At 42.8% G+C, this 20,167-nt stretch overlaps 1 protein-coding gene across 17 annotated transcripts in view; it reads right to left on the bottom strand.

Moving 5' to 3' along the window:
- TRIP12 (thyroid hormone receptor interactor 12) overlaps positions 1 to 20,167 on the bottom strand; it is a 114,925-nt gene that overhangs the window by 49,774 nt on the left and 44,984 nt on the right. For all 17 annotated transcript variants that reach the window (XM_045293928.1, XM_030887143.2, XM_045293920.1 and 14 more), the window contains 2 exons: positions 7,638 to 7,743; positions 4,682 to 4,818 (listed from right to left, as the gene is read on the bottom strand). In XM_045293928.1, the coding sequence (XP_045149863.1) occupies positions 4,682 to 4,818; positions 7,638 to 7,743 (243 nt within the window). The remainder of the gene's footprint in view (positions 1 to 4,681; positions 4,819 to 7,637; positions 7,744 to 20,167) is intronic.

A 20,167-nucleotide genomic window follows, 5' to 3' on the forward strand; every position in this document is an offset into this window, starting at 1 on the left:
TGAGCAGTAAAGTGCAAAGTTTAAAAAGGAGAAATAGCTGGGTTCTGGAACCCATACACTGGAAATCAAATCAGAACATACTCCATGTGAGGTAATGCTGGTTTCTTTAATCTAGCAGAGGTTCAGCTGTACTTCTGAAAAATGGTGAAGACCTATAGTCTGTCATTTTAAAGGTTTCTATTTTAAGTTAAGTGGCGTAGTGAGTTATACACATTGCCCCAGCTAACTGCTCCTCTAGAGCAGTCAAGGCTTTCTACTCCATAAAATGTTGGTCTCAGAAACCCACAGGGGCAGTTCTACCCTGTCCTCTAGGGTCACTATGAGTAAGAATTGACTCAATGGCAGTGGGTTCAGGTTTTTAAGTTACTTCTTACACATATTGCTCTAATTATTTGTTATTCATAAAGAACGAACACTTCAAATTGGACGGCCGCAGAAGACCTTAACAAAGACATTATAACTTGTGAAGACGTGTATTTTAAAATGCTCTTCTAGCTCTATTATAGTGGTGCCACAGAAACAAGGAACTGTTCTGACAGTTTTTGGACCCAGAGAGAAAGGGCGGGATTCCTTGTCATCCTGTTTGTTGTTGTTCTCTGGACAAGGAGACCCTAGACCCTGTCTTAGCAACAAGATCCCCTCCTGCCTCTTTAAGTTGAGCTTAGCTCTATGATTTCAGGGCAAGAAAGGCCTCGAAGGCTCTTCAATGATTCAACAGCTGCACACGCAGTGAGAAGAGGACTGTGGTGAAGAACTCATTGGGAGTGGGCTTTAGTTCCAGTTTTAAAGTGGTATAATGTTAAAGAACAATTTAGACATGTTACCCAAAGACTTGCTGTATTCAAATTTTCAAAAATAAGATAAGCCACACAAACCTAGCCTTTGGGCTAATTTCAATACAAGTGGCTGGCTGCACAGTTACACAGGTGAGAAAATGCAATCACTTGATACTAGCTGGGGGCCGTATTCTTGAGGGGCAGCTTCAAATCTCGAGTTAAGCAGAGCTGGCACAAAACTTATGTCCAGAGTGAGGTATAAAGTAGAATAATCTGCAGGGGAAACCCAATGCCAGACTCTAAACAGGTCTCAATTTTTACAACACAACTGTTCTTTTTCCTGTCTAGTCTTAGCCAACACTCACAGTGCTGCGCGAAACAGTTTACATTAACACGCTTGAAGGAAAACATGGGGAAAAATTAAAATATGCAGACAAACATTTTATTTTAGAGCTTTTTACATAAAGGGGTTTCAAAAGTTGGAGGGAAAAGTCTATTAACTGTACCTTTCATTTTTCCATGAATTTTTTAAGCTCCCTCGCACTTCAACTGAAGCAAATGAAGACAGAATACTATAAAGCTTGTGGGGTTCATTATTTCCTTGCCAGGCACAGCCTGGAGCCGCCTCAACCTTCCTAATGCCGTGACCCTTTAATATGGTTCTGCATGATGTGGTGACTCCCAACCATAAAATTATTTTCGTTTCTACTTCTTAACTGTCATTTTGCTACGGCTATGAATTGGGCGACCCCTGTGAAAGGGTCGTTCGACCCTCAAGGGGGTCGCAACCCACAGGTTGAGAACCACTGGCCTAGAGTAGAGCTTTCCTGGGAAAGGCTTTTCTAGAGGGTCATGAAAACTTGGAAGAGGACCTAAGAACATGATCTTAGCTCAACAAGGGGCCCAGCACCAAGTAGTATGGAAGCAAGGTGGTGGCTATGGTACCAAGCAGAACTAGTGTGGGAGAGAGGCGCTGACCAAAGGGACTGCTTTCCTTTGCCTACCTTTTGGGTCTCCATGGGTCGAAATCGTCTGAGAGCAGTCTGGACCCAGCCCATTTCTCACGTTAAACCAGCCACAATGCAAACTGTAGGTGGCAGGGCACAGGGTTTCCTCTCGCTATTTTAGCATCAGAATGAGATGCCAGGTTCTGACTAGGTCACAAACCAGAGGAGAGTAGGCCGGTGTCTGCCTCTGGCTTTACAGGCAGTGTGGAGAAGATGGTGCCCTCAGCTCCTAAGGTTGTTTCCAGAAAACCTGATGTAGCCAGACATGAGGAGATGACTTTGTGCTGCCAAGTGAACCAGCAGGAACCTGTAGCACATATTTTGACGGCAGAGTTAGTTATCAACAATCTAGTCTATGTTAACAAGACTGGCAGAGCCAGGGTGACATATGTGGGCTTAGCAAAGGTGGAACAATGCTTTCACGTCTGCATGTGAAAAAAGACATTTTCATTTCAGTGAAATCACTGAAATGAGTCAGAAAGATTTGAATGAGGGGTGGGGGTGGAATTGACTCTAGAGCAACCACATCAATTTTTTAAAAAGTGATTCATCTCAAAGTGACTATTTTCAAATTAAGGGGGTCTTATACCAACTGCAGAGCAGGCCAGGTACTTGCAAAAAATGGTTCCAACAGTGATCAAGTTGCCCACTACCATCTACCTAAACTGACACTAACTTAGAAGTTTTCCATTTCCCCTAGAGTCCTGCACATCACTGATAATGTATCAGCTTCTTTCCCCGTGAACAACACTTCAGCAAAGACTCAGGTACCAGGCCCTCTACACCACACTGGAGCCATGGATGCTCCTGTCCAGTGTCAGTGATGGCCGGACACTTTCCTTTCATCCTCAGCTACAGTACACAGGGAGCCCAGATGGTACAGTATTCAGGTGCTCAGCAGCTAATTGAAAGGGGGGGGGGTGGCACAGTCTGCTTCCGGAAAGAAGATTACAGCCTTTGAAAGGGGGTGTTGGTGTGTGCAAGCGGTCTGGTTTGTTGGCAATGGAAGATAAAAGTGGAAAATGTGCTTGCTAATATGAAGAACAGCAAAACTCTTGAGGGAGTCCTGGGTGCCCAACAAGCCACGTACTCAGATGCCATCGGAAAGGTTGGATCCACTTTGACTGGCAGTCTCCTGAGAAACCAGCCACCTGCAAACCCAGTTCTACTCAGACGCACATGTGGGGTCACTATGAATCGTAGAAACTTGTGCTCGTGCTCAGCAAGGCAGAGCCCAGTGCTGTCTGCCTCCCAGGTGCATGGACCAGGGAAGAACTGCTTGTCCACCCATGCATCCTGGTCTCTGAGCATATCCGTATGAACACAATTCTCATCTAACTAGAGCGAAACAGGATGGCCTGCTACAAACGTGTGCTTCCTTTGAACAGCCTGGCTTGAGAGCCACACCCGTTGCCCGGAACCCTAGGCAAGCATTATCTGCTGTTTGTCTCTGAGCAACCGTAGTACTCACTCCTGCCAGCAGGCTGTATTACATGTGAATGAAAGAGGGGTGCCGAATACTGCATGAGCATGAGCAAGTATCGTTACAGCAATGAGTCTATCTGATGGCCCACTTTGCAGCTCCATCTCTGCCACCTTGTAGAGAACTGCATCCCACTCCCCTTTCCAACTTCGGCATGCAAAGACTAGGTCGGTGTGGGAACAGAGGGGGGGCAGGCATGTCAGGTGCAGCTTCAACGACTTGCATGTGCAAGACATATGTGCTGCCTGAAACCTACCATTTAACCTTTTAGGACAACGATTCTAGGAAAAAATGATCCCCAAATGGCCTGTTCCACCAACATAAATTCTACAGGCCCACCATATAATACAGTGGTTCTCAACCTGTGGGTCACGGACCCCTTTGGGGGGGGTGTGTGTCAAACGACCCTTTCACAGGGGTCGCCCGATTCACAACAGTAGCAAAATGACAGTTATGCAGTGGCAATGAAAATAATTTTATGGTTGCGGGGCCACCACAACATGAGGAACCGTATTAAAGGGTCGCGGCATTAGGAAGGTTGAGAATTACTGATATAATAGATCATACAACTGGAGAAGCAGGGTGGTTAAGTAGAAATGCTACTAAGAATACATGCACAGGGCAATAGTGGACACATAAGAAGCTCTCCATCAATTTAGGATGCAGAGGAACGCAAGAAATGAACACATTTTCTAATACTAAGAAACAAAACAGGAAGGAGCTGGTTCAAAAAGAAAGACATGTAAGCCTGCATCTGGACCTCATTAGGACGCATAGCTATCTGTTCACAATGATGAGTTGCTGAAGCTTTTTTGAATGAGGTGGCCACGACTACTACGTTTTACAACCTGTCAGCCCCCGTGAACGGCTGTGTGTGGCTAACTGGCAATGCTGAGTGCTGGTGGGTGAGAGACAGGCCCAACTGCTGTTGTGCTAAGATAGCAAGACAAGTACAAACATAAGCATCCTTCTTTTAAGCTGTTCAGAATCCAATGAAACACATTATTTTTCAGGGAAGACAAAATAACCATTTCTCCCTCAGAGCTGCTGGTGGTTTCCAACTGCCAACCATGCGGACCACAGCCCAACATGTAACCACTACTCCACCTGGGCTCCTCTGACTCTAATTAGTGTAAGTGGGATTTGGTTAAAAAAAAAAATTATCAATGGTAGTGGTCCATATGTATCACATTCAATGAACCAAAAGACCAACCTATAAAGTAAAAGTGGGGAGTTGGAATTACTAAAAAGTAAAAGAAGCACCAAGTGTATTTGCTGGGAGCCTTGAACACACCTCTCCCCTCGGCCCACTCTGTTCACTACACCTGGTACATATACAAGTCTGTCCATCTTCAAAGGGAGCTGCCACGAGCCACCCCACCCCACAGGATAGCCTGGAGCCAGCATCCATCTACCTGTAGCCCCTTGGGGAGCTTCGTCTGTCCGTGCAGCTGAAGAGTTGACGGTCTCCGGGTTGCTCTCTGGGTCGGCCATTTTCTCCTGTCGACGAGCTTCAGCTGCTCCTCTTTTGCCCAGGCCAGAGCCTCGCCGACTAAGAGAGAAATGCACCATCAGAGGCAGTGGACCCATTGAACCTGGGGCATCATATAGGCAGCACAAAGCTCAGATTCATGGGGCACAAAGCCAGTGTCTTCATCACATTGTTTTTTTCTTACAGAAAAGACTGCTGTAGACAATCACTATGTCACAGCTGGCAGGTGGTAGATTTCAAATGCCTCCAAGTTATGATAGCACATTCCCAGTGAAACCAGAGTTGTGGTCATTCTCACAGACCACAATCTTAAACACTTCCAACTCAAGAGAAAACACCCTACGCTCGTGCAAGGAAATTTCTTTGGAGTAAGGGATGACCAGGTCCAGGGTAAACAGTGGCTTGGCTGAAGACTAACTTAATCTTACAGGGAGGAGAGGGGATGAGAAAGGAAGGCACAAACAGATTCCCACCAAACAACGCCAGTCCTTGAAGTAAAGAAGAGTTAATGTTTGTAAACAAAGACCACTGTCAACTGCTTAGGATAAAGGCAGACTGGGAGAGGGGACAAAAGAATTCCTCATAAAGCAAGTAGTATTTTAGTGATCGTGATATATTCTTTTTGGTTTTTACTAAATTCCTTCAGTTATTTGCAACATGAGAGATTTTAAAGAGCAGCCTTCCAGAGTCACTTAAGAAATGCGGAAAACACGGAACCACACCAATTTCAAGAGATGCTTTTCTTTAATGATAAAAAAGTGCTTTCGACTAGTCTAGTGACAATCTAATGTAATGCTGCCAAGTAAAGGCTTCAGAACAAAGAAAAGCAGGCCAGTTGCTATCTATGTAAGTGAAGCCTCAGATCTACCTGAGAGGACTGGACCCTGCTATTAATTAGAGAAAAATCTTCCCCAACAGGGCTTTGATAGCCAATCTTTCCATCACTGGAAACACTCTAAATCCAATTTATAAAGCTATATAAGCTAGTGAGAGTCCCCCTAAAAAATCCATGCCTAGGGACCAATATGGTTGCTGCCCTCAAGAGTGACAGTGGACAGATACAGGCACGCCCGTGAGTGGTTGAGGCTCTTGGCGAGTTCCAGCAGGTGGGCACAGAAGCCCAAGGAGAGCATCTTCAGGCTCTCAGAAAGGGCTCCGAGGACAAAGGAAAGGCAGCAGCAGCAGCAGCAGGGTTGGACCATTAGATTCCAGAATCCCTGACTTCATATGAACATGAAAGCGGATTTTGAACCACAGTGGATTAGTTTCTAGCTCAGATCTCAATTCTGAGCAAGAAAGCACCCCAGCGCTGAAGAACGGCTTCTCTGGGAGGTCTTCTGAAAAGTGTTGCTAAGGAAACTCGAAGGGCCATTAAGTGTGCTAATTCCAAATTACTACTTTGAACTAGAAAATACATGTGAAAGTAGGGATTCATGTAGCAAGGGACTGACTTAGCTAGAAGCACCCATCAGGCTGGCTCCTTGTGCCAGAAGACAAACCTGCAGCACAAAGGCAGCAGAGTCAAAGAAGCGCCCCCAATCCCCTCGCCTTACTAAGATGAGCAGGCAAGGCAGGAGGAAAGCCTTTTCCCACCCCTGCTGCTGGACAGGAGAGAACAGGCAGTCCCCGACTACCAACAGAGTTCTGATCCCACAACTCTATCAAACATTGGTTTCTGGCCTAAGTCGAATACATCTCATATTTTGGTTAATTTCATTTTCATTATCATTGTCTTTTTTTAGGATCAATGTTTTTAAGTTTGGTCTTTTATTACAAACAATAAAACATACAAAACAGCCCTGATGTGGACAGCTATAAGTTGGGTCCATTGTTAACTTGAATCTAGTGTCAGTAACTAGAATCTAGTGTCAGGGAACCAAGCAGCAATGAAAGAAGAAAGGCCGTTGTCTGGCTGAGGACCATGCAGCATCTACCCAAACAGTCAGACATCAAGAGGGTTGGGAGGAGAAGAAAAATATCGTCAACTTGACACTCAGCTCTCTTAAACAGCTGATACAAAGACTGTGAAATCCTACACCATTATCTAATCAAAGACTTTCTGAAAATAAATGTTGAATAAGGGCAGGAGATGCAGGAGGCAGAGATGTGCAAGAGCCATACCAGGTCTGGGGCTTCCCTCAGAGAAGGGGAAAGAGGGAGGCTTTCTGTGTGCTGGGAAATGAGAATTCAGCATTATTTCCCCCTCACCCGTTAAAGCTGTAACTGGTACTGAGAAGTCTAGAAACTACCCAGGCAACATTATGGCCACTAATCCAAGGACTTTTCTTAATCCACTCAACCCATAAAGGGGGGGTAGGGGGTGTTAAGCTGGCTTTAAAAAATAACCTCCACCCACATAAAGATGCTCATTAGAGGTTTATTTGGCAGACTGAAAACTTCAATGTCCCAACTTTTGGCAACAGCTCTGGGAGCAACAATATAGCCACAAAAGAGGGTAAAGGATAGAGTTTTGTAGAGCATAACTAACACACACAGTTTTGTATAGCATAACACGCACACAGGCTTCAAAAATTTGTGGGGGAAAATTCCCTTTTTAAAAATTCCCCCAGACTTTTTGAGGCTATGTGTGCACATGCATGTATGTGTGTTGTGTGTATGTACACACATATGCAGCGTGATTAAAACTTACTAAAAATGTAAAGATATTGGAGACAGATCACAAAATACTTGCCATGTTATAATAAATTACTTATTAGCCAAGTAAATTACTGAATATTTTAGTCTGTAGGGCTAAGGATTTTGATGCAGCAGCAGCAGCAGCAGCAGCAGCAGCAGCAGCAGCAGCAGCAGCAGCAGCAGCAGCAGCAGCAGCAGCAGCAGCAGCAGCAGCAGCAAAATCAAGATCATTCGGCGATTACCTGGTGCTAGCACAGGAGCCCGTGGTCTTTTGGCGTGTGCTCCGCCGCAAACTGGGGAGCTCAGCAGGTGGGGACTCGCTGCGCTTCTTGGTAGATTTTCTTAAACCTGCATGCAGAGGAGGCAAAGCCATGTTTTAAACAGAGACGTTTTAACGAATTAAACATCAGACAACTGTTCTGTTCCGCGGGACACAGACCATCCCTTGGTTGCTTGCTATAGTTGGACTTGACCTAGCGTTAACTCATACTAGAAAGAAAATGAACCCACCACCACTCACACTAGAAAAAAAAAGGAAATTCACTGCTATTGAGTTGACTCACACGCAGAGTGACCCTAGATAGGACTTTCAAGCCTATAAATGTTATGAGAGCAGGAAGTCTCGGCTTTCTCCCATGGAGCAGTGGTGGCTGGTGGGTTTGAACTGCTGACTTAGTGGCGAGCAACCCAATATTTAATATTTATACATAACCAAGACAAACCTCCAGGGCCACTGGGAATGTGAGAATGGTCCTGAGTACTTTTGTTAAGGATCAATCTTTAACCTTTAACTCAAAATCAGCCTTGATTCATGCTATATATCTCACCCCTTACTCTCCCAAACCAACCACCTAAAAATTTCACCCATGTCGCCATGAGTTAGAAATGACATGATGACAGTGGCAGGAACTCCATCTCAGCTCCTCCATTACTCACCCCCACCCCCCATTACTGATGTCAAGAGGGTTAGTTACTGTGGGTTGTGTGACTACATTCCATTTAGTCCTACATTTTTTATTCCTTGCCTGAGCGAGGAACATACACTTGAACTGAATAGGAATGAAAAAGAGTGTACAAATAAGGAGGCAATCAAGTACACTTTCCATATTGTTCTGGAAGCGAACAAATATCTTTATAGGGTTATTAGATTCTAAAAAGATACATACAGCAAAGCAATGTTGTCACCCAGGGGGTTACAATGGAGGCCGCCTGTAAACTTCAAGACCTCCAGGAGGCTAAGTTCTTCAAAGCTAACAGTCATGTTTTCAGGAGACCGACAGTGTCATAAATGTTGACTTACTCAGACCAATGGCACAGGGACAATCCCCCAGGTCACTTCCTGCTTTCCCCAAGAAGGTTAAGTTTTGGCCATTGCATTGTTTAAAGTACAAAGAAAGGGAAATTCTTTATTCTCTGCTGCTTGTTAAAGGCTCCAGTAGGAGTCTGGAAAAGAGGTGTTTTTATTTTTTTAAGGTAACATTCTTGGCATCATGGCTTTTTAAAACTTAAAAGCTTCAGTTCCTTCAGATTGGAATGGCCCATATTCCACCTATCATACAAATTGCTAAAGCAAAAGACAAGTTACACCGGAATCTTTAAGACACAAAATAAAAGCGTTGTAGACAAAATTTATGTTCAGGAAAACATTCTCATTTAGATATCTAAATCTTACCTACCAGGTCTTCTTTGCCAAACTATGTTTTCAGGAAAACCATGACTTAAAAACTGGGGCATAGGCAGCAACTTCAAGCGGGACAAGAAAACTAGCTTGAGTTCTTTACTTTAAATTTACTGTGAGGTTGATTTTTCTCCCTAGCAAATAACCAGAATTACTCTGCCAGCGCTAAGCTTTTCTACCTTGGCCTCCATACACACTGATGACCCAAGAGGTGACAGGCCAAGAGGAAGAGTGGATGGCATTAGCCTACTATGTCTCAGTGACTAGTATTACTCATTTTTATTTCTAAAAACACCCCAGAAAACATTAAGCCAATACTTGTCATAATATTGGGACTGTAAGACTAATGAGAACTTAAAAAATGTAGTTTGGAGACAGAACAAAACAAAACAAAATCACTAGGATTCTACGTTGTGAGAAAGCTTCTCATTTTCCCATGAGCTTTTTGAAGGCCTTTCATATTAAAATATTCTAAAAATCAAAATGCTTTTTAAAACCCGAATAAAGCACTGTAAAGACTTCTGGATTACGTCACCAACACAGTGGCTCCCGAGTCGGACCTGGGCAGGACTGCCTTCGGCAGTGCCTAGGCCTCAGCAGTGCCCCAACACGGACAAGGCGCAGTCTTTATCCAGCTCCATCAACCTCTGAGAGTAAGATCTGTTGACCTTCTGACAGGCTGCTGTCTTCCTCGGGTTTCCCTTTACTGTGGAAGGGGGCTTCAAAAGATTTGTGGGGAAATCCCACTTGTCTGAGTGCTTTCTGAAGCCTCCTTATCCTCATATGATAATTAAGCCTCTTCATACATAACCAAGACAAAGTAACAGGAGGTTATTTCCTGTGGCGTTAGATATAAAATTTGCAACATAATGTGCTATGAGCTGGTGCTTTAGTATTAAGATGCTGGTATATGCAAGGGGGTACCACCTCCCCCAAATGGAAAAAAGCTCCCCTGGGCATTTTTCACCCTAGGTGAGCACTGAGCATTATGCTTTGAGTTAGTGCACCCAAAGGTGTTGTCTGAGAAGGTTCTCTCTGGTCACAGTGAATTTTTTTCATAAAAATTATTTTGCTTGAACTTCACTTTTTTGTGATGGCCGATTTAAGAGAACAACATGTAGCTGTGAAATTTTGTTTCCTGCTCAGGAAAAATGCCGCAGAAAACTGCTGTGATGTTGAACGTGGCTTACGAGGACAAGGCTATGCGAAAAAATCAAGTGTACAAGTGGTTTTCTCATTTCAGAAACAGTGAAATATTTGATGACAAACCTAGATGTCTGTCAACTTCGCGAATGGTTGAAGAAGTTGACAAAACTTGTGTACTTGTACTTGTGCTGGAAGACTGACCATGAACCAATGAAGAGTTGGGCAAGTTATCTGGACTACCTTGGAGCTTGTAAGGGAAGACATGGGAACGAGAAGGGTCACTGCACAACTTGTGCCTCAGGTTCTGACTGACCAGGAAAAAGAGCATCAAGTGGAAACACGCCAGCTCTGTAGCGACCCAGGCATTTATCCCAGGGTCACTACTGGTGACTAGACATGGTCCGATTCTACAATGCTGAAAGCAAACATCAATCAAGCCAGTGGAAGAAGTCATCATCACCTTGTGCCCCCCAAAAGCTGGAGAAGTGAAATCAAAGATCAAGATAACGCGCATTCATTTTTTGTTTCTTTTCATGTGAGGGGGACAGTGCATTTGGGGTTCATTCCACCAGGTCAGGTTGTTAATCAAGCTTCCTATTTAGACGTTCCGAAAAGATTGCCTAACAGTGTGTGACCCCAAAAAAGGCCTGACTTGTGGCAGATGGGGAACTGGTTTTGCCACCACAACAATGCACTTACTCACGCAGCAATCTCTGTATCAGCTTTTGGCAAAAACCAGCTTGCCTCTCTCGCCCCATGCACCTCAGTCACCTGACCTCGCTCTGTGCAACTTCTTTTCGTGTCCATGAATGCAGAGGGACATGAAAGGGCAGTGATTTGATGACATAGAAGCAGTACAATTGTGTAGTTGACTGGGTTATATACTTGTAAAGCAAGGTAGTTAATGTTTGTGTGTCTGAAAAATAACAAGTCATTAGCTTAGTAGCTCCAGGTTACAGAATGAATCTGAAAGTGATTTGGTGGTGGTGGTGGTAACCCCACAAATATCCAGACTAAAATGATGGAGATGGTAAGGTGTAGCACAATTAACTTGCTTAAAGGTCTGAAGAGAGTTCAACTATTCCTGCTGTCTTAGAAGGGTTCTACTGAGTTTCTTCAGATGAACCCTTCTTTTTTGGCAAGATCTTCGGAATTTCTGTAGTTCTTCCAATATTTAATGAGAAATGTTGACAATAAATATTGACAGTTACCAACGTTCACTGTAAACAAGCTGTCTGCCATTGGGGTTAAGGTTACATGCAGCCTGTACCCCCTTTCCATTAGAGAGCTTGAATATGGAGTGTTATCCTTGAGATGACAAGTGGTGGGGGGCGGGGGGGCAGTTTGCTCTCCCAGTCTCCCATGCTAGGTTAAATGGGCGATTGTGTGTTGTGATTGATCTCAGTTTGTGAAATTAGTTATAAATAGTTCTCTTTCCACTCTGTTTTGGGTCTTCTTGCTCTACTTCTCAATATTTAACATCACGAGGTTGTTTTAGGTACATGCAAAGGATTACCACTCAACAAAGAGAAGGAATGGACTACCAAAACATGCAACAGCATGACTTCTTTCTTGAAACGTGGTGCTAGATGAAAGCAGCTTTCACCACTAAAAAGGTTACATATTGTATGATTCCCTGTATATGAGATTCTCCTGGGACGATTGATTTTACAAAACAACTTTATCACCTTCAAAGTACTCTCCACTACACTTAATACATTTGTCAAATCTGCGATTCCATTCTTAGAAATATTTTTCAAACTCATCTGTTTGGATGGTTGACAACATCTCCCTTGTTTGTTTGTTTTTAAGCACACAGGAACCTCCAATATGGTTCGGGCATAAACTGTGCTTTAGTGTTTCATTTATAAACCTTTCAAACCCTTCCTACAAAAATACAGTGGTGGTATAGAATAAAAATGTCTTTCTTTGTAATTCTACTCATCAATAGAAGAGGAGACGTGGGAAATGTAAAGCTATAATCTACTGAAAACCTATTAAAATACGTGTTCTCTTTCTCACTCCTGCCCCAGGTTTTTTAATGCACTGAAATAGCATTTACCATTTATTCCTATGATGCCAATTTTGAGAAAGAACCAGAATATTGTTGGTCAGATAACATATTCTTGTTCAAAGGCTTTATGTAATGAAGTTAGGTATGTATTTAGACTTAGTGCTCCTGCCAATGCTTTTGGCAACCTAAGGGTTTGAGAATATATGAAGCGGTTGCTACATATATAATCCCAGATTTAGTCCTGTGAGTACAAATGAAACTGGCATTGAATGCTACTCACTTAAAATCCTGATTAATGTATTATTTGTAATGTATTACAAATAATAATAAAATACTTATCATTTTAAACAAGTATTCCTAACCAGTAACTGATTTGCTCTAAGTTCAGAGCTTCATGCTCTAAATGATTAGTCCTTTTTTAATGAGGCGTGAAATAATTACTCTTCTTATTATATTATTGTCTAAGTCTGGGTTTTCTACAACTATACTTTTAAATAATGAGTGAAGGCTGATAACGCACATACCGTGTATACTCGAGTATAAACCGACCGGAGTATCAGCTGAGGCACCTAATTTTACCACAAAAACTGCATTAAAAATGTGCCGAAACACTCGGCTTATACACAAGTATAAATGGTAGGTACTTAATTTTTGGACCCTAGTTTATGTATTATACAGTTAAGGATGTTCTTGGGTGCCGCCTTCTGGTGTGTTAGATTTTTCTTTTCTTTTTTTATTTTATTTTCTTTTTTTTTTTAGATTTTTCTTTTCTAACCGGTACCATGATTTACCTAACTTTTCTTACCAAACTATAGTTAGTGCTGAAAAAGTACAATTGTTCTCCTATGTAAATACTTAAAAATTAGTAACAGACAACTTGACCATATTCACTGTTCAGCTTTAAATTTTAGTTTCAAACTTGATATTGTTGTGGTTGTTTTGTGCCATTGAGTCTTGTGTTTTGTGCCATCGTGTCTTAGTATTCTCAAATGTAGATTTTCCAATTTCTTAAAAACCCTGCCGATACCTTAAGCAGCGAAAAGCAAACATGGATTTGAAGAGATCTATTAAAGTCACCTGAAAATCATGCAAGGATGCTTCGAAAGGGTGTTTGGGGCTGACCTTCCTGAATACATTTCCTCTCCAACATACATACTCATTTTGTGTTAGGTGCTGCGGAGTTGGTTCCAACTCAGTGAAACCATGATCAAGTAAGTGCCAAATGTTTCATGTCCTGTGATTTTTTTTTAATTTTCAAACTTTCTGAGAAGCTGTTCCTTATGCCCCTTCTCCACATGGAACTAACTGATGAAGCTGCCATTTCCTTAACACCTTGACAAAGGGCATGGGACCCTGACCACCGCTGAGATGACTGCCCTCTCCAATAGTTCTATACCTCTACCGTCCCACCCTGCCCCTTCCTCTCCACCCAGACACCCCTCCAGGGACAGCAGCAGCTAAAATAGGAACTTTCTTACAGGTGGACAAATGAAGGTATAGCGTCTTTTCTTTTTTAATTCATAAAAAAGCATCAGGTTTGGGACTGCTTGCAACCATGTTTATCTGAGTTCCTAGTTTCGATCTATACCTGAGGCTGATTGGTCATTATAAGTCATATGAGTCCAATTTCCTTCACCATGTATAACTGGCTGGATATCCATCACACAGGACCTGAACTGTCCCATGTGATCACTATTTAGGATGGCTCAGGAGCTCCTCCTGGTGCACTGGTAGGGAATGGTTAGCCAGTGTGACATTGTGGGACCACAGCACTAGTTAATAAGGATGTAAACACACTGACAATTTCACATCACTGGTAGGAATGCAAATTCAGACCTTTTTTAGGAGCAATAAATATAATATCTTACTATGTAAAGCCCACAGGCATGTAGCCAGTTTCAGTTAGGGTATGTATGTCAGAAGAGCCTCTTATGGGTGAGAATACAACTGTTCCCCCCAAGGGTCTTCACTACCTTGTCAGAGGTCTGTCTTCTCAGTTGCCTGGGGACTATTGGGATTTCCAACCTTTTGGTTAGCACCTGAGTGCACTAACTGTACCGTTCATTCCTCCGTCTATCCATCATCTCCCTCTCCCCGTCCCTTCCTCCCTTCCCCATTATTTAAAAAGAAGATAACCACAGACACCTAACAAAGAAATCGAGGTAAGCACATATGTAATAAAAACATAGAATAATGTAAATCCCAATTAATAGGAAATGAGCTAAATTAAAGGCCATTCACATACAGCCATTAAAGGTGTTATGATTTATAGAGATTTTTGAAGGGGAAAACAGCCCATTAATAAGTGCTGAAACAAATAAAGAACTTTTTGCACCTAAAATAAGCATTCTCTCGATTGCTATAAAGGTGAAATTTAGGTTTTGCCAAAGTCTAGTAGAGCCTGGCACACACAGGCCCTCAAAGCCCATGCCAACAACTCCACTTATGAAGAGAGATGGACCCGACTTCTGAGAAAGAATGGCTACCCACAGACAAGGGCTTTGCTTCTGAACAAGTATAGAAGAGAAAAAGCAATCACCCCCAACACTCCATGGAAGAAAGAAGCTGGGCAGGATTGGAAACTCTGCCACAATACAGCATTCAAAATGGACAAGCAGCAACACCAGCATTAAATGGATAGGAAACCAGCACCCACCTTAAAAGGCAAGGTATAAAACGGACCTAAGTACCCATTCGATTCACAGTAAAAAAATCCCCCCAAAGGCTTAGGGATTCATGTTACCAGGTACTTCTGGAACCACTTCAACGTTACAAGGGAGGCTTGGTTAATCAGTTGTTCATAAAGTGGTCAGATCCCCAGATCTTCATCCCCATCTGACAGCTAGGCAACTATCCTTTCTTTCCAACTTAGACCCGCAACAATGGAACCTGTTATTCCTGTGATAATATAAGGTATGTTAAGTTCTCAATGAAAACAAATGGTGTAACAGGCAGCACCATTCTAAAACTGGGAGGGGGGAGGTGACTAGAAAGAAACCCACGGCTAGCACATCCTCTTCTTCCCAGAGCCCTTCCTTCTACTCTGCCCCAGAAAGGGGTCCGTTAGGCCTTCAGAAGGACCACACAGGAGTTTGAAAGTCTTCCCTGGGGAGCTTTGCCAGTTCACCAAAGGGAAAAGGCTGGAAAATGAGAAAGGTTTCCCAAATGAATGGCTCAGCCAGATCACTGGACAGCAAATGGCAGTGCAATTTCATCTACATGGTGAACTTACAGACTCGATTCTGGGTTACCTGGCCCCTTCCCCACATACACAAATATGAAGAGACAACCAAGAATTATCAGAATCTGAGGACAGGTCCTGAGATATTAAGACCAAAATCAAGCTACTCGATTAAAAAACAAAACAAACTCACATGGTAGAAAAAGACTGCCCTCAAAATTAGAAATGTACCCATAATGCCAAATACAGAATTTTTTAAAAAAGGAAAATAAAATAAAATAATCTATGGAATATTATAAAGAAGACAGCATTAAAATAGGAGAAAAAATCAATAGAAAAGGTTGGATGATGAGTTAAAGAAATCTACGGAAAAGTTAATTTTTAAAGGGGGGAGGAAACAGGAACAAGAGGACAATCCCCCAAAATAACAAGCTGTTGATATAAGGAATAGGGTGACCAATTGTCCTGATTTATTCAGGACGGTCTAAGTCCACCGGCAGTGGTGCCGCCAGAGAAAGGCCTGGTGAACTACTTCTGAAAAACCAGGCACTGAAGACCCTATGGAGGGGGGTCCACAGAAGCAACAAAGGAAGGCACTGGTAGGTACACAACAGTAAAGGCAACAATGCCCAACACTAGTATACAGCCAACCCTACAATAACAGTAATAACACAGAATCGTCTATGAATGGATACACAGATAGATGGGCATGGCCTATGGGATGTACGTTATGTGAATACATGTGTGTGCAGCAGCTATATCTGCTGAAAATATATCCACGTGTACAAGAGGGTTTTAAGGTTTGTGGGAAAATTACAGTATCTTTTCATTCCAGTTCTCCTTGAGCTTTTGGAAGAATACAGGGAGTTATGAAAACTTCTTACCATAACCAAACACCTTGATGGAATAAGTCACTGGTCTTGAGGATTAGGACCATAGTCTTAAGAGACATCTAGGTCAACTGTCCTAAGCTGGAGTCCACAAAAACCCAAACCCAAACTGTCACCAATTCCGTTCCAAGTCGTATCAACCCTAAATAAAAAATGTTTCCTAGAGTTGTCAGGCTATAAATTTTTAGGGGAGCAGAAAGTTTCATCTTTCTTCCAGAGAATGGCTGGTGGGCTCAAACTGCTGACCTCGCTGTTAGCAGCCAGTGTTTAACCAACTACATCACCATAGCCTCCAAGTCCAGAGACAAGGCTTTACATGTACTTGGGTGCATAACCACTGGGTTTTTTTTAAAAAAAACTTGCATGTGGTCATCTAAAATGCAACTACTGGTCTCTTTCCACCCAGAGTGAAGAATGTCCCTGATATATAATGGAAGTACCCCTTAGACACTCTTACACCAAAGTCTGAACTGACACCCCTCCAACCCCAGGGCCCATAGACTCCTAAAAGTGACACCACTACAGAGGACATGCTCCTCAGAACCATCACCCATGGGGGATCAAAAGGGCAGTGTCTGCACTAAAACAAAACAAAGTTCGGAGGGCAGAGAGGGGGCCGTGGAAACAGGAAGCCAAGGAGAAGGTGAGAAGAGTGCTGTTACCCACAGGGGGCTGAGCTATTGTCAGAAAGCAAAACATGATTATACTGCTAACTGGGAAATGACTGTGCTAAGCTTTCATCCAACTCACAACATGTTCGCAAAAAGCGAAATAAAAAATAAAAACTGGAGTACAGTTCTGCTTAGACACGTGGGCCATGCAGGAGTCTGAATGGCTTCCAGGATGACTGGCTCTGAAAAGTTCTGAGTTGGGATAACATTTCCAGCCCAGAAAGCTGGTGGCCCTAACTTGACTGAAAACACACCTCGGCAGCCAGCAGTGCCAGCTGAAAACAATGGAGGTCAAGATAAGATCTATCTGCAGGCGGGAAACCAGATCACACTGGGAAAAGATCTGGAATCACAATGGTCCCAGTATTAGGAGGAGCTGCTAGAAGATATGGAGTAAAGCCTTCAAAATCCTGAAGGGAAAGAACTTCTTGATCAGAACTCTACATTCAACCAATCTGTTAAACAACTGCCAAGCATAAGACATGTTGTGGATTTTTTCCAAGCTAGAACTGTATTGTTACCAATACTCCACAGACATTTTGAAATTGGAAAGAAAGAAAAAGTCCACTATCAAGGTAATCTGACAGATGTACAAACCTGAGAATAAAAAATCTAGTTAACAGTAAACTCTCCTAGGCCCCTTTTCTTGGAGAGCAAGTGGAAGATTATGGTCCATCAAAACGAGGCAGTCCAAGGCGACAGACACGGTGGTGGAAGCTAGAAACAAGAGAGCGGAAAGCTAAGAAGTAGGTGGAAGGAAATCCTGAGGCTGGAGGAAGAGGAGGACGGGCATAAAGAGCAACCAGGGCTTCTCGAACCATCCTTCCTCTGCCAGATGAAACGAGGGACTGGGTGACAACCTCATGCATGTGGACATCTGGAGGAGCAGTCAGACAACCAACAGTGTGGAATTGAGTGCGTGGTGGGTTCCTAAGCAAGCTAAAGAGAACAATCACCAAACCACACATAGTGAATTCAGGAGCAAGGAAGTGGCCTCTATATGGCATGGCTGTGATCCAAGAACACAGGATCAGGAATTGGGCAAGTGGAAAGCATACGACAGGGCTTCCAGAAGCTCCTGGGAAATTCCATCATCTTCTTACTCCATTTTCCCATCAAAATTTTTAAGCTTCCCCCTTGTATGTGCTTGGTGAGTGAGGAGGCTGAGGTGGGATTACAAAGCAAGATGGGATTACATCCTCATCTTTTGCTCCAATGGGAAAAACAAAATAGGTATCCGAAGGGCATAATGTCGAGACACTGAAATATCCTAATTTTCACAAACAGGAATACAACACCCACGCATGTAACACACATTGCAAAGTAGCACCCAAGGCGACTGCGTGGTTAGGAAATATAACCTGTCCAACGGGCACAGTGTTCCTGTAGAAGTGCGTTGCATGTTAAGTAGAGGAGTAATGAGCTTCAGTAATGAACTTCAATAGTAGAAGTGTGGGCTGTTTGTAATAAATCTTATCTAACACTTTGCCTTTAAGCTCTGTCAAGATATCTAAGAGTTGGGAAATATAAGAAAATGGGGGGGAAAGAACAAAGCAAGTTGACAGGACACACAGACACCAAAAGGAAGGAAATCTCTGGTGATGGAATTTAGGTAATTTGCATGTTCTTTGTACTTGTTGATATTTTCTTGGTTTCATAACCAATGTTATAAAACACAACCACTCACATAAAACAACACACTGCATTATATGTATGTAAATGTAAAGAATATAATTTGGCTAATCCTTATTCTGACCTAGTATACAAAAACACCTCACATGGTCACTGAAAATTCACCATGGAAAACAAAGTTTCTAACAAAAAGACCAACCATTTGTTTTTCCGCTGTTATTTTTTTCAACTTGGAAGTCCTTAAAAAAAATTAAAGTAATTTTTATGAAACACTCAAAATAGGATTCTTTAGTGGTAGTTTTTCAAAAGAGTAACACTATTAAAGGTTTAGGTTAAATTTAATGGCCATATATAGGGGGTGGGGTGTATGTGTGTGTATACTGATAGATATACAACTCAACCCTTTTTAAGTTTTCAATTTAAGCTCTCCACTCAACACTCACAAAGCCAATCTACAACGCTTCCAGCTCAACAGCAATGATCCTGTATGATCAAACTAGGTTGACGGTTTGAAAACACAGCCAGCAACTGGCCTAACACAGTCCATCACAAAGTCAATGTTCTATGTGCCAGTGTGGAAACAACTGGGGTCATAAACGCTTTCAGGTGGTCATCGAAGTTTTAGCTACTGGTCTCTTTCCATCAGGAGCAAGCAAGAGTACAGAAAACCCAAAACTCAAGGAAACAATTAGCCCAAAGGACTTGGACCAGGTGGACCACAACCTCCACTACCCTGAGACCAGAAGCAGAAAGAGTGCTGCCTGGATACCACCACCAACAGCTCCTACCAGGATCACAATGCAAGAAGGTACCAGGGGGAGGGAGGTAGAACTCAAATTCATAAAAATGACCAGACCATGACTAAAGCTATAAGGGCACCCATAAACTGATTTAAAAAGAAATTTCATAAAAACACACAAGCAAAAAATAACGAGACCAGATTCACTGGACTGTAGGAAACCACGGGACTATGGCCTTCAGACACATGCTGACTGGAAACTGCGGTCATTCTCAGAGACTACTTTCAGCCATAGGAAAGAGCCCTAGAAAGTGAACAATCACATATCCAGGAAGAAGAATATGCTCCTCAGAACATTCAACTACGTAAGACCAAAAGGGCAGCCTTGGCCTAAGGGAAAAGTTACGAGGGCAGGAAGGCCCCAGGAAACTGGGAGAGTAGAAACAGGAACTCAAGGTGGAGAAGGGGACCATGCTGACACATTGTGGAGACTGCAACTGCTATCCCCACGGGACATTCCACAGACCAATCTGTGAACTTTCACCTAAGCCACAACATTATTAAATTTAAAAGTCCAACTAGATTTTAAAAAATTTGCTCCTACTTAACTCATTCTTCATTCCTCCCTCCATGCTAAAGGTGCAAAGCGCTATATCTCAGCCTGGTAGAAAGGACCCTAATCTCAGCAGAATTACCTTCCCAGATCTCAGCAGCGCCCTGGTTCTTGTCTAGTTCTAATAAAGGCCACCGGCTGCAAGCAAGGAAACCAGAAGAGTATGAAACTCAAGATGGAAATAAGCTGGTGGTTACTGCTGACTATG

This window comes from Echinops telfairi, unplaced genomic scaffold (assembly GCF_000313985.2).
Source record: "Echinops telfairi isolate 266 unplaced genomic scaffold, ASM31398v2 ScPeMD7_3;HRSCAF=10, whole genome shotgun sequence".
Classification (NCBI taxonomy): domain Eukaryota; kingdom Metazoa; phylum Chordata; class Mammalia; order Afrosoricida; family Tenrecidae; genus Echinops; species Echinops telfairi.